The following is a 13,652-nucleotide window of genomic DNA, read 5'->3' as shown; positions in this document are numbered from 1 at the left end:
ATGAAGAGGTCAGCAGAGCAGCCGGTAATCAAACAGAAAGCTTGGTCGGAACTGACGAAGGAGCCGCAGTGGGGTTGCGGGAACTCAGTGGCCAGACCTTGGACTTGCAAGTGCAGTAGGCGAAGCAAGGTGGATAGCGGGGTCCGCATACATTGAGACATGAGTCCTCGTCTCTGAATCCTGGAGGAGTGCAGAATGGGAAATCGTTTTTGTTTCGGCCATTGACCTTGACCAGTGTCGTCGGCAGGGCCGTGGATGCGGGTTTAGGTTGCAAGATTGGAATGCGAGTCTCTAGAGGCCAAACTGTGGACTTGCATGTACAGTATGCAAAGCAAGGTGGATATCGTGGCCCACAGACGTTGAGGCAGTGGTCTTCGTCTGAGAATCCAGGAGGCACACAGAATGGTCCCAATTCGACATCTCGCTTGGTGGTAACGTTGTAGTCCGGAGGAAGGTCGATAGATTGCAGGTCTTCATCCTTGATGTAAGGGAATGAATCGGCGGGGCAGGTGCAAAGAGCACTTCGACAGCAATCCTTCTTACCACAGTCTCCGCTAGCTTTCCATCTTCCATCCCAGTCACAGACATAGATGACTCGGTTCTCCCATCCGCACAAATACGTTCCGGGTGGAACTCGACCACCACGACCATCTTGGCAGTAATAGACGGCGGCATTGCTAACCTCTGACTTGGGTTCCACATCGGGAGGATCTAGAAGCCGAGTAGGTTCCTCTCGCTTGGTAGTATCTTCCTCCGCTTCAGACTTGGGGCAGTCGCAGTAGGGAATGTTGAGCCCGACACCTTGCTTACAGTAGTTTGCCTTGCCGCAGAATATCCATAACACCCATTGACCATATCCAGCACATTCAAAGATGCCGCTACCGTTGTTGCCGCAGCCAAGGGTGCCCGGCCGATACTTGATACCTTTGTGTTCACAATCGGTCTGTGCAGCTCCAAAGTCGAGTTCAGATACCTTCTGTGGTGGTACTGGTGTTGAGGTGGCATCAAGCTGGTTGCCTTCCGCAACCTCTTTGACGCGAGGATCACAGAACGGCAGCCAGTTGGTGGGATTGTATTTGCACTGGCCACCAGGGCCACACTCAGACGACTTGACCCATTCACCTGACGGAGAACAGACGATGATGGCAGTCCTGCCGACATTGCAGCCGTAAAATCCGAGGGGGTAATCGAGCCCGTTGGCATCTTTGCAATTAGTAACAAGCTGGCTGCGCTCCGCAAGTTCGTTAACGCGAGGATCACAGAACGGTAGACCATTATCAGGGCTGATTTTGCAGGTGCTTCCAGTACCACAGTCAGCAGACAGAACCCATGTACCTGATGGAGAGCAAGTGTAGATGCCGCGCCGGTCGTAGTTGCATGCGTAGCTGCCGGGGTTGTACTTCGAGCCCCAGCTGTCGTAGCAATATGTAGCAGCAGTGTCGACGGAAGCACCGATTACGGGCTCGATGTAGTTCACGAGGTTTCTGTTCGGTGGGTCGTCACGGCGGACATTGGCAGCGGCGGTGACAGACAGAGCCGCCCAGAGCAAATGAGTGAGCCTCATGGCGACTGCCAAATCGAGAGTTGGAGGAGTATCGCTGATTGATGGAGGCAAGAAGGGGTGAGAGAAAAGAGAGATAATGTCGAGGTGGATGAGAGAGGATAAGGTTGGAAGAGGAGAAGAGAGGAAGGAGAGTTTTATAAGGCCGGGGTAGGCTTTGTTGAGGTAAGAGCGGTAAGTGGCAGGAGGGAGGTAGGCAAGAGAGGAGGTGAAGGAGAAATTGAAAGGTATTTTTGGGTGTCAAATCGGTGGGTTGACCACTACCCCAATACGGCTCGTGCAGTGAAGGTAAACAGATAGGAAATAGACTTGGAGCACACACGTCAGTTTGTTAATCAAATTGATGCTTAGAGCTTCATGTGCCCCTCGGACGGCTTAAGGGATTATGCCGAGTCTTGAGACAAGAGCACAATTAGTGGTGGGACTGAATCGAAGATACTATTATTTTTTGTTATCACTATCAACCCAATCACTACCAATTTTACGAGTACTTTGACCCCAATCAGACTTGGAAGAACATGTGAAAAGCAGGGCAATAGCGAGAACTAAAACCAATCATTGCACCACCAAAGTGATGATGATAAAAGGTAAGTCTTTGGTGCACAGCATCTATCCTTTCGGAGCAGTCTACTTCCTCGATATAGCTTTTTGTAATGACTAAAGGCCAGCGTCAGTCAGTATCAATATGCATAGTTCTGGCATGGACCGTCTATTCCAGACAAGGTGAAGTTCAATTCGACGATAGGGTTCCAAATGTTGACGAAGTGAGAGCGATATGCAATACGACAAACGCTCTCGATACTACTGCCTGTTCTAGAACCCACAACTTTTGTCTCTACTCCGATGGAGCAAGTCTAAAGAACACTCTTCTGGTCCCCTTACTATATATGAAACGTTACTTTTGTGAGATTGTCCAGAAAACCCAGCGCCTATCTTCCCACCCTTTCGCCTGGTGAGCAGGGAAATTTTTAACACCGTTGAGAACCCAACTCCGCCCAGATGCACCAATAAAGCTCCATATAGCGGTATGAGTTTCAGATGACGACCCGCACACTACACAAATACACCCAAAATGGTCTTGTAGAATTCCATGCCAGTGCTTCCTCGGCCTTTTCCAAGCCACAGAGCGAAAATCCCAACGGCGATCGCCAGACCAATCGCACCTGGTCTTCGGTGGCGCCAGACCTGCAGTCTCAATCGTCGGGTGATGAGCAGTGAGCTCCGGCAAGCCTGCTGAATGCGCAAGTCTCGAGACTGCCGTTGGAAGAGCGTTTCTCCGTCTGCGATGGACATCTTGGCCACATCGTAAGGCGTTCGAGTGGCTTTTAAAACACTGGAGGACGAGATCTTCCACCAGGACCAGCTTCGCAGTGATTCGGGAGGGGCCTTCTGATATAGTTCCAGCGTGCTCTTTACATGCACTTCGACATCAAACGGTTTCGGTAGCTTTCCGAGCACAACGAAGAAAACGGCATCCCCTTCATCCTCATCTAGCTCAAGCAGTTCCTCCCTTCGTGATAGCAATATCGCAGCAAAGGCATAGACGGGCACAACCGTATCATTTGCAAGGAAGAAGTCAAACAACCTTGTTATATCCCCATATTCCTCCACTACATGCGAGAAGAGCGTAAGAGTGGCGCCCAAGGCATAATGGGGTTGTATTCTCGGCAGGTGGCTATAGAGCTGGGGGTCAACGGCGCGAAGGAGGGAAGGCAACAACTCGAGGTGGGAGATTGCGGCATCAAGCGTTGGAAGCATAAAGTCACGGATCCGGAGGAGACTGAGACGAGTGGCAGCAGCGGGGGCGGCTTGCGCACCGAGGACGAGGTATAGAACTTGAACTATATCATGATAGCCCTGGAAGTAGCACAACGCAGGATGGCGCCGCAGGACTTCTACAATGACATCTGATAGTTCTTCTTTCCGTCTGTCCAATTGGCGGTCTGACTCCTTGGGGTAGTGCACGAAGGCTCGGTTCACATCCTTAGCAACCTGCTCTTCTTCTCGGTGAGGTGGCAGAGACCTCCATGATTCGCTTTCTGTCTGTTCTGTAGGGCATCCCAAGAGAATCGGCCCTGTTGGGACGGTATATCAGAAAGTATCCATGCTATGACCAGGGTATACATGAGCTTACAAGCTGTGCGACGCAAGCTGTCGGCGAGCAGACCGTCTGCGCTATTTGCGAGTTCGATCAAGGAACGTATATCCCGGGTCTCACATGCAGCCCGAATAAGCTCTGCCTTTTCTTTGTTGGCGGCGATGCTCTCGTTGGACCTATCGACAATGGAGGGGAGGCTTGCAGAGCTCATGGACCGAGGGGTACGAGATGGAGTGCGGGAGGTCATAGCAAAGGCTTATTAACCCAAGAAGGGGCCACCAGGACAGGCGTGGTCCTTGTGGTCTTTGTTGGGCCTTGGTGTTGCTGGTGCTGGTGCTGCACACTAATGGGATCACACAATCATGTAAATCAATCAATCAAAAGTATTCAGAATATTGCGGGGAATATCTGCGAGGATCTGCGCCACAGTTCGGGCTGGTTGGTTGGCTGGAGTAGTTGACAATATCGTAATAATGGATGGGGCGTGTGCAGCATGGTGATGAAGCCAGATGGAGGACAGAACGAGAACAAGGGACGACAAGAACGAGAACTAACGAGAACGGGTCGACGTCCGGCCGTGTGCATGACGCGAGACGCGAATACTCGTGACCTGCTTGTATTGAGACAAAGGCAAGGATAGCCGAGTCTCGGGAACAATAACCCTGTATGTTCGCACATATAATGGAGCTCCGTATTATATCCCGTATTGTAAAGTATTCGGTCTTGGCAATGCCGGAGTCCGACTTCATTCAATAAAAAGTCATCATAACATCTCCCCATCTCATCCCACACTTTTCCCCCCATAATCATAATCCTGTCCCGCCCCCCATTCTCGTTTTCGCCCACGTTCCCGAGCAAGTCCACGATGCAAATCCGATGCAGGTTGATTGCAATCCCACAATAATAGCAATTCTACCAATGAACAGTTTACCACTTTCGAGATAAGAGAAGAGAAAACCCGGGTGTCTTCCTTGTCGTTGCGGGATATCCAACGTTCGGCGCCACCACCAAGCACTGCACTGCGCACGACCACTACTACTACCTCCACCACCAACTGATTGTCCTTCCAGCCGCCCACCTACTGCGCGATCCCCCTCTTCTCCCCACCTACCAATCCACCTAGTATCGCATCTTGAATCTTGAGCTTGATCTACCCCCTGTACAGTCGGCTGCCTTGTCACACTCTCAGCCAATACCTGTGCTCCAAAGACTTCGATACCCTTGACTTGCTCGTGCGGGCAACTGCGAGGCGAGATCTGAGATTGCTCCCTCGATCTGGCTCCCTACTATACGGCGCCGCTGCCGACCAGCCCTGTCACTGCATTTTACTTCTGCAACCCATCGACTTTCCCAGCCAGTGTTCCAAGCCGTTGAGTCACGGCTTTCACCCTCCTATAGTTCCCGCAGTATACCCTCACTGATACAGCAAAGCGTGGACTGGCTTCAAGGCTCATCCCTACAGCAGCTTTCCCATTCGTTTCGACCGTGCTGTAATCCCTCCGGCAATTGTTACGAATGTCTGCGCTGTTTGTTGTCATCAATGCCTTGTAGCCGCTTTACCTACTTCATCAATTTCGTAATTTTCTTACGCACTACTGCTTCCCTGCGTCCACTGCTCCACCGACTCTCTAACGAGCCGTGCCTACTTTCCTCCTAGGCATCAACATGTGCCACATTCGATACCAGACTTCAGTGCCATTCTTTTTGTCTTGCCCACCGCTGGCCTCAGGCCAACTTTAAGCGCTCCGGCGCAAACTGGTTATTATCGTGTGCTAGAAGCACCACATAAACATTACTTGTGTTTCATCATTTCGGAAGCTCTGCGCTTCCCCGAACAGCAGTGGTACCACTACCCCACTGATATTCAGCCGAATGGAGAACCAAGTACTTCAGCAAGTCCTCGTGGACGGCGAGTATGTCTCCAGGCCCGTGGACGTGTATCAGCTACTGGCACGAGCACAACGACAGACAGACGTTGAGATGCAAGAACCTGAGGCCAGGCCCCAACCCGAGATTCCTCAAGTTGGCCTGATGTCCAGGACGCTCTTTCCGAGTACTCTTGTCAAGTTCATCCTTTCCGCAAGCATTCGAAAGGGGCAACGGAACGACGTAGTATTCGTTGGGGAGAATTCAGTACATCTATACGAGATTCACGACCATGGACATCTTCATCATATCGCTTCCAAGTCGGACTTCAAGGGTAGTATCCTGGCTGCGAGGAGGTTTGGTGCCCCTGTGAAAACAGCGGTGTCTCCAAGGCAGGGAATGTCAATCAAGAAGACCGACACCCAGGATCGACAAGAGTCTACAAGATCAGATCATGCCGATGCCATGCCACCAGAGGCCATTATCTTGACTTTAACTTCACGGAGACTTGTACTACTTTGGACAGAACAGAACGCCGCGGGTGAGACTGTATTTCGTCAAAAGTTCGTCCGTCTGCCAGCTGGATCCTCGATGCACGACACTCCGGGAGCATTCCTGGCAGTTGATCCGAAATGTCGAGCCATCGCGGTTTCTACACCGGAGGGCCAATGTACCTTGTACAAAACCGCGCCGCTAGACAAATGGAAGGGATATCCTCATTCAACACGCGAGATGACTCCTATTGAGGATGAGCGTCATCTCTCGTTGCAAGCTCGAGTTTTGCACATGGATTTCCTATCGGCTTCGAGCGATCCGGATGATGTCCATGTAATACTTGTTTTCGTTCTTGCACACAATGGAAAAACTAAGATAACCTGCTATGACTGGGACACTCGGTACGATGTCAGCACGGCTGCCATTCGGGCGGAGCGAGTATCAGTAGATTATGGTATGCCTTCTCTGTCTCTTCTTCACCAATGAGCGATTCTCTCAACTTACGTTCCTGGTACTGACGATGATACAGAGGACCATAACCCCGCCTTACTCATTCCTGCAACTCGGACCCCAGACTTTCTCCTCGTATCCAACAGCCACATAGCCACATACACAAACGTTCTGTCGGGGACGCCACAGCGTTACGTTACACCCATTAGTCCTGAAATCCTTCGTCCCCTTTTCCCTGGAGAGAGCAAAAACCAACCGCTATGGGTACAGTGGCAGAGAGTAGCCCGCAATGATGATTTCTCGAGGGAAGTGTTTTATATTGCAAGGGAAGACGGTCGACTCATATATACCGAGTTGATGAGAACAAATTTGATAGAGATCAGCGATGCGGGGGAGTGGTCTCATCCATTAGACAGAGGCTTTGCAACGCTTAATGTCGACGCTGGCAGTCTCACGTCACGTAATGCCGATGTCCTAATAGCTTCTGGGCCGACAAGTGATGGGTCACTGCAAAAGGTTGGCGGCTCGGACCCTCGTAATACACGTCCCAGCTTCACGCCTCACTTCGTTGAATCCATCCCCTCATGGACCCCTATCACAGACCTGATGGTCACTCGACTTCCCGGCTTACGCTCACCCTTTGAAAGAGAGCGCGACAGCATATTTGTAGCCAACGGGCGCTCGCAGCACGGAGCCGTTTCGGAGCTTCGGAAGGGCCTTCGAGCTATTGTCTACGATCATTCACAGGGGATGACAGGCGTTACCGGGTTGTGGCTATTGGACCATCGGCGTGAGAAAGTCGAATACGGTGGCAAGGAAGTCTACCAGCATCACGCCAGCTTTGTCTTTTCACTACCACCTGAAAGCATGACCTTCTGCGTGACTCGAGAGGGAGACTTTTGGGAGGTCCACCAGTTTTCTACCGAGTACGAGCCAGGCCAGAGTGGAGTTTCGGGGCAAGAGACGATATCAGCAGGTATCGTGTCCGAGCAGCTCGCAATCCAGATCACGCGGCGACAATTACTCCTGTTAGATCGTCCGAACCTCACATGTGTACGGACACTCGCGATTTCAGAGCTGGCACAGAACTCAGGGTCTCGTATCTCAGATATAACGCTTGCCGCTGTTGCCTCAACCCCCTCACCTCATGTAGCTATATCCTTCCGCGAAGGATCTTCTGTTACTCTAGTAGTGATACCTATTGGGCAGGATGGAACGTTCGGATCCCCGATCAGGCAGAATCTGGCTGCTGATCCCACCTGCCTGAAATTCTTCGACATCAACAACGCGCTACACGTCTTTGTCGGCAGCGTAGACCTGAAGCTAAATTTGTACATAATTCACGAAAAAGCGTTATACCCGGTTCTTTCAGTGGAGCCTTCTAATCAGGTATCTGCACCTTCATTATCGCACATGCCGATGGTCTGCGAGAGCGCGGTTTTCCTCACTTCGGAGGCACAAAGTACGATTGTCTGCGGCATGCGTAACGGCATTTTGCTTTCCATTTCAATAGAATCTATACTTCGATGTGAGTCGCACCTCTCAAAAAGATGGCATTTACTAAGATCGATAGCTGGGCGGTACGAGACTCAAGATCTCTCTCTTATTCGAATGGGCACAGCTGCCGTGATTGTCACGCCCAGCGGGACAGATAAGTTGTGCGCTTTTGCGTCGTGCGGGGTCGACTTCTGCCGTGTTAGCCTTCCATCATCGTCTAGAAAGTTGGACATTAGTTCCGTCTGGTTCAGACAAAACAGCGACGAGCAATTCCATCAGGGTCCGGTCTCGGCTTTCGATCAAGTACCCTTTTATCAACAAAGCGTCGACGGAAATGGCATTGGAGGGTTCATGTTCGCCGTTTCTGGTGATCGATTACTTTACGCTCGGCTGGATTACGATACTGTTCGTTCAACCCAAAGTTCCCACTCGATACTTGGTTTGGAGCAATCGAAAACAGTCCCAATGAGAACGGCTACCACAGCAACGCCTACAAAGGTAGTTTACACCGAAAACAAGCGCAAGCTTGTTGTTGCTACCACCGAAATGAAAGAGATACGTGCGCCACCAAATGGATATCGAACAATGCACTCAACTCTTAAATTGATGAATGTTGCTGATAACCCTGTCATCAAAGAAGAACCTAAAGGGAAAGAAGGCATAAAACAAGAGGCCAAGGATGAGGAGGAGGAGGCGATCGTCAGCAACATTTGCTCTCAGATTACCCTTCAAAATTACGAGAGGGTGTACACTATTCTAGATTGGATCGTTCAAGACTCCAGAGATAGACCTCACCACTTCCTCTACGTTGGAACTGGGGTAATGAAAGGCCCAGGGCGCGAAATTGGACGCCGGTTGTTCTTTCAAATCAGCAAGGATGATAACAAGTTCAAACTGAAGAAGGAGAAGACGTACAATTCGCCTGTGCGGTGTCTTGCACTCATGCATGTGAAAGATCGTGCAGATCTTATCACGGTTGTTGGCACTACGATGATGCTGGAGGAGTTCGAGATTGAGAATTCACGGTACATGGGACAATATCATTCTTTGGCACAGATACTAACAACAACCTCAGATGGGCAAAACGTGCAGAGATAGAACTGCCATCGGCTGGAATCCACGTCTCCGTTTCCAATTCTCACATCTACGTATCCACGGCCCTACATTCCCACATCTGCTTTGCAGTCGTATCATCTCAAGGCTGTGTTCTCCCTCTTGCCTTCGAGAAGGTCTTCTCAGACAGCCGCCAGAGAGACGCTGCACATCACTTACAGATGGACCTCAACCTATCACCTCTCCCAGCGCACCCAACCGACCCAGAGCAATCCCAACCTTCCCCCGACCCCAACAGCATCGTCCTCGTCTCCGACAAGAAATGCAGCGTCGCCGGGCTCCTCTACCCAACCCACCGCACCTTCAAGAACTCCACCACAACCCTCTTCGAAGCCCGTCTCCCGCGAAGCATAACGCGGCTCGCCCGCGGCGCCATCCGCCCACCCTGGCGCCGTCCCTTCACCCCCACAAGCACCGCCACCCAACAAATCACCGGCATAATCGCCGACGACATCATCGGCACCTCCTCCGACGGCACCGCAACCACCTTCTCCATCCTCACCCCGCAAGCCCTCAAACTCCTCCGCTTCCTCCAGAACATCATCACCAACAAGGAGGCCCGCGTCTACGACGCTTCGCACATCACCACCCGCCCCAACGGCAGCGCACACATGTTCGCCATGCTCATGAACAACGCAGAGGGCGACCAGTCTGACGACGGCAAGATCATCAAGAAGCGGGACGTCGATCCCGACGTCGGGAGGTGGAATCCCAGTCTCGCGCACGTGGACGCTGATGTCCTTGAAAGGGGTTTGGGAGATGATGTCAGGGGTGGACTGAGGACGCTGGTGCGAGAGGGCACGGATCATGAGGTGTGGGTTCTGTTCTGTGAGTTAGCGCGCGAACTGGGCGTCGTGGGGGCTTCGGGTGACGGGGATGTCAGTATGGGTGATGAGGATGGGGAGGAGGATATGGTGGTTGAAGGGGTGGGAAGGTGGTTGGATGATGTTCTTATGCCTGTTCTTTAGACTGAATGCTTTTTTGTTTGATGCTTTTTTATATTCAAATGATCTTCTCCTTTCTCTCTATTCTTTTATTCCCTTCCTTTCCTCGTGACAATTTGTTCCAAGACAATCCACGAAATGCTCTCATCAAAAGTAATATATGACCTTGGTTTCCGCATAAGCAAATGATCGATTTTCCAAAACTATACTCTTTCCCATTTTCGAAGAACAACACATGACCTCATATCACAAAACGGCACGCATAACTCCTTTCGAAAGCGAGTTAGATGAAAGCAATTCAAATCCAACTCATGAAATCTGATCAGATTTGATCTATGAACTCGCGGACTAACTGAAGACTTGATGTCAGAATTGATTGATTAATGGTTCGTCAGAACTAAAACCACGAACTCCTTGCAAACCCGATGCATGGTATCTTCGGGACTAAAACAGCAACTCCTTTCAAATGCAATACAGTAACTCCATTAAAACCCAAAACCCACCACCCTCCCAGCCTCAGTCTCCTCCCCATCCCCTCACCTAACACTCAGGCTCACCCACCCAAGTCTCCATCGCCCTCCTCACCACCATCCTCATGACCGCCCGCTCCGCCTCCTCCCTGACTCCATCGTCCGCCGCCTCCCATTCACCACCCAGCGACCCATCCTCGATGGCATCCAGCACCGCATCGACGATGGCAACCGCCATCCCATCAACGTCGCTCATCTCTTCGACAGCCCTGATCTCGCTGTCACTCGAGTCGTCACTCTCGCTCCCACAAGAACAGCTATCGTAGTCCCCCTCCCGCTCACACCCGTCACACCGGCTCCAGCGCTCAGCTTCCCCGCGTTCCCCGTCGCTCAGCAGGTTCCACTGCCTCTCGACAGTGTGTTCCCGGCGGCAGGCGGTGCGGATCGCGCGCTGGAGGCTCCAGCCGCGGAAGAAGATCAGGCGGGCTGCGTACACCCGGTAGATCGGGTGGACGTTGTTGAAGAGCTGGTTCATGTCGGTGGATCTTCCGCGTCGATCTCGGACAGGTACTCCCATGAACGTTATGTATGAGCTGGAGCTAGCCTTGCGCCTATAGACAAGGGAGCGTAGCATAGTATAGTTAGGTTATTAGTAGATCTTCTGCATTAATCTTAGATAGGTACTCCTATAAATGTTATATATAAGCTAGAGCTAGCCTTATACCTATAGATAAGGAAGTATAGTATAGTATAGTTAGGTTATTAGTAGATCTTCTATATTAATCTTGAATAGGTACTCCTATAAACGTTTTATAGGAGCTAGAGCTAGCCTTGCGCCCGTGGATAAGGGAGCGTGGCGTAGCGTAGTTAGGTCTGACGACATGGGTATATAGGAACTTCCTGGGGTACCAAGGGGACGGTCGAAGCATTGGGTCAATATGGTGGCTAATATGAGAGGGAAAGTTGTTGAATGGATAGCGACGTTTGTGTGGTAGTCGGTGTTTGGGTGGATGGTTATGGCTTATTGGATTTGGTCGTGGTCGGGATTGATGGCTTCGGTGGTCTCTTTGGTGGTCTCCTGGGGTTCGTGGGCGATCGTGAGGTGCCTCGGTGTGCTGTATCGCGATGGTGATGACTGTGAAGCACTTTTGGTTTGTGGGGTCCCGAGTGCGTTGGTATTTGATGTACTGGAGTGTGTGAGTGTGTACTCAGTCTGTGTGTCTTCGACGTACTGAGTTCGTGTGTGTGTCCTTGGTGTATTGAGTCTGTGATCGATCGTTGTACCCGTCGAGTAGTTGAAATTGAAGACACAGATCTATTATGGGGCGGGATTTGCTGCCTACTTATACCCCAAGCCGTACGGCAGCATGTCACATTGAAGTGTTGAGAACTTCACAGCACCATCGTTCCATTGGTTTTGTTGGAACGGATATTGATCAAAGTGTTGAGGACGTGATATAGACTAGTTAAGAAGTTTAGTTTTTCTATAAATTGGGTATCATATGAATTGTATCTTTCTCTTCGGGTATGTTGTCTTCAACCTTTTGTTGGGAAGACGATGTGCCCTTCGTCTGAGTGCAGAGAGTGATATAGCAATGGATTTGCTTCGCGTAGGATCTCAAGGACGACGATCTGACGATGGCGGTTGTTCCTGTGAGGCGAGTAACTCTAACGTCTTCTTGTTCTTGGAGCCGGGCGGTCGGCCTCTCCGTTTGGTCACTCCTTGTGCTAGTTCTATTGCTTTGGTCGAGGATGATGAGGTTTTGGGTACCTGCTTTGCCGTCACCGGATTTGAGGTTGTCCGACTCGATGATTTTCCGGTGGTTGTCTTTTTCTTCGTGACTGCGCTCGCTCCAGCCTTCTTCGTGCCGGTCTTTGTTGCCTGTTTCGTTGCGGTCTTCGTTGCAGCCTTCTTTGTGACGGTCTTCGTTACTGACTTCGTCCCAACCTTCTTGGTCGTACTTTCCTTCGTCGACTTTCTCTCCCTCACGACCTTCTTTGCCGCTGTGGCCTTGACAGCCGTCTTCCTCTTCCGTGGTAGCCTCTCTTCGACTTCCAAGTCCTCATCCAGACCCAGCGTATCAACCAACTGACACGTTTCCTCACTTAAGCGCTCCCTCTCAGGAAATATCGGCTCCCCCATCCACGTCAACACGATATCCTTCATAGTCCCGGTATCCTTGTACCACTCTTTCCTACTCCTCTTCATCTCCTTGGGAAGCTCCCAGTTGTTCCCTTCGCCCCCTTGCTCCGTGACCTCCTTCTCCTTCTCCTCCACTAACACCTTAGGCGTATACCTCAACGTAACACCCAAGCCCTCCAACCCCCTCTCCCCCGCCGCCCGATTCCAAAGAAACTGCTCCACCATCCCCGTCTTTGTCACCTTCAGGAACCCCATCGGTCTCGCACTAGCACCCAACGCCTGCAGAACCCCCCGGGTCGCATTCTGCGTTGTGACCAGCAGCCCCAGCACGGACGTATTTCTCCTCCACGCGGACGGCACTCCGCGAAACGCACCCTCCAGCTCGCGAATATGTCGCGGTGCACAGCTCATCTCTTTCCTCGCCTTGCACTGTATGACGACGGGGATGGGTTCGTGAAGCTGTGGCAGGATCCAGTGTCCGATGAGGTCGATGCCTGCGTCGGATTTCTTGCCCGTGCGAAGCAGCGAGAAGCCGAGGCGGAGGAGCGATAATGCGGCGATGTATTCATAGTGCGTGCCTACGTAAACGGTGCGATCTGGTGCGAGGTTGACGCGCGAGGCGTATTCGAGGAAGGTCGGGAGAGAGTTGTGGTGTTGGGAGCCTGGGGAGACGATGAGTTTGGGGAGGTTGGTGATGGGTTTAGGGCCAGAGTGGACTCTAGCTGAGGTGGCCGATGTTGTTATTGGTCTTCTTCTTGCGATTCTTGGCCGTGGGTAGCCATGGTAGTGGGATATGCTATGAGAGAGAATGGGAGCGGTATTGAGGTGTGAGGTTGAGGGGTTGAGACATGGGAGAACAACGGGCCGCATGATAGGAATTGGGCGATCATTGGCACGGCAGGGACATAATCTATGTACAAGGAAATAACAACGAGCAACTAATCAAAGAAAATCGTGAGGTATTCGTAGGTATCCAAGGAATTACGTATAATGAGGTTCCAGTTGTCCCAAGTCG

At 51.4% G+C, this 13,652-nt stretch overlaps 6 protein-coding genes across 6 annotated transcripts; 2 read left to right on the top strand and 4 right to left on the bottom strand.

Moving 5' to 3' along the window:
• Positions 1-28: 28 nt before the first annotated feature.
• BU24DRAFT_467105 (uncharacterized protein) lies at positions 29-1,564 on the bottom strand (the record flags this gene model as incomplete). The annotated part of the gene is made up of 1 exon (XM_033532419.1): positions 29-1,564. One exon carries the CDS (start codon positions 1,562-1,564, stop codon positions 29-31), a length of 1,536 nt encoding a protein of 511 aa, XP_033378810.1.
• Positions 1,565-2,013: 449 nt separating this feature from the next.
• On the top strand, positions 2,014-2,565 carry BU24DRAFT_58939 (uncharacterized protein). Its single transcript, XM_033534446.1, has one exon. The coding sequence runs from the start codon at positions 2,215-2,217 to the stop codon at positions 2,515-2,517; it is 303 nt and encodes a 100-aa protein (XP_033378809.1). The 5' UTR covers positions 2,014-2,214; the 3' UTR covers positions 2,518-2,565.
• A 49-nt stretch (positions 2,566-2,614) lies between these two features.
• On the bottom strand, positions 2,615-3,870 carry BU24DRAFT_467104 (uncharacterized protein; the record flags this gene model as incomplete). Its single annotated transcript, XM_033532418.1, has 2 exons — positions 2,615-3,636; positions 3,696-3,870. 2 exons carry the CDS (start codon positions 3,868-3,870, stop codon positions 2,615-2,617), a joined length of 1,197 nt encoding a protein of 398 aa, XP_033378808.1.
• Positions 3,871-5,364: 1,494 nt separating this feature from the next.
• BU24DRAFT_58917 (uncharacterized protein) lies at positions 5,365-10,065 on the top strand. The gene is made up of 4 exons (XM_033534445.1): positions 5,365-6,474; positions 6,550-7,998; positions 8,044-8,992; positions 9,043-10,065. The coding sequence occupies exons 1-4, from the start codon at positions 5,532-5,534 to the stop codon at positions 10,046-10,048; spliced, it is 4,347 nt and encodes a 1,448-aa protein (XP_033378807.1). The 5' UTR covers positions 5,365-5,531; the 3' UTR covers positions 10,049-10,065.
• Positions 10,066-10,564: 499 nt separating this feature from the next.
• BU24DRAFT_472639 (uncharacterized protein) lies at positions 10,565-11,316 on the bottom strand (the record flags this gene model as incomplete). The annotated part of the gene is made up of 1 exon (XM_033532747.1): positions 10,565-11,316. The coding sequence occupies exon 1, from the start codon at positions 11,126-11,128 to the stop codon at positions 10,565-10,567; it is 564 nt and encodes a 187-aa protein (XP_033378806.1). The 5' UTR covers positions 11,129-11,316.
• A 624-nt stretch (positions 11,317-11,940) lies between these two features.
• Positions 11,941-13,638, bottom strand: BU24DRAFT_427590 (uncharacterized protein). Its single transcript, XM_033529263.1, has one exon. The coding sequence runs from the start codon at positions 13,505-13,507 to the stop codon at positions 12,113-12,115; it is 1,395 nt and encodes a 464-aa protein (XP_033378805.1). The 5' UTR covers positions 13,508-13,638; the 3' UTR covers positions 11,941-12,112.
• Between the last annotated feature and the right edge of the window lie 14 nt (positions 13,639-13,652).

The sequence above is a fragment of the Aaosphaeria arxii genome (genome assembly GCF_010015735.1).
Source record: "Aaosphaeria arxii CBS 175.79 unplaced genomic scaffold BU24scaffold_11, whole genome shotgun sequence".
Lineage (NCBI taxonomy): Eukaryota > Fungi > Ascomycota > Dothideomycetes > Pleosporales > Aaosphaeria > Aaosphaeria arxii.
Note: the sequence above shows the minus strand (reverse complement) of the source record. Positions and strands in the feature narration are given on the sequence as shown.

Coding starts and splice junctions, on each gene's coding strand:
- BU24DRAFT_58917 (XM_033534445.1), top strand. CDS start 5,532: ATGGAGAACCAAGTACTTCAGCAAGTCCTCGTGGACGGCGAGTATGTC. Junction 7,999..8,043: donor AATAGAATCTATACTTCGAT/GTGAGTCGCACC, acceptor TAAGATCGATAG/CTGGGCGGTACGAGACTCAA. Junction 8,993..9,042: donor TTCGAGATTGAGAATTCACG/GTACATGGGACA, acceptor CAACAACCTCAG/ATGGGCAAAACGTGCAGAGA.
- BU24DRAFT_427590 (XM_033529263.1), bottom strand. CDS start 13,507: ATGCGGCCCGTTGTTCTCCCATGTCTCAACCCCTCAACCTCACACCTC.
- BU24DRAFT_58939 (XM_033534446.1), top strand. CDS start 2,215: ATGACTAAAGGCCAGCGTCAGTCAGTATCAATATGCATAGTTCTGGCA.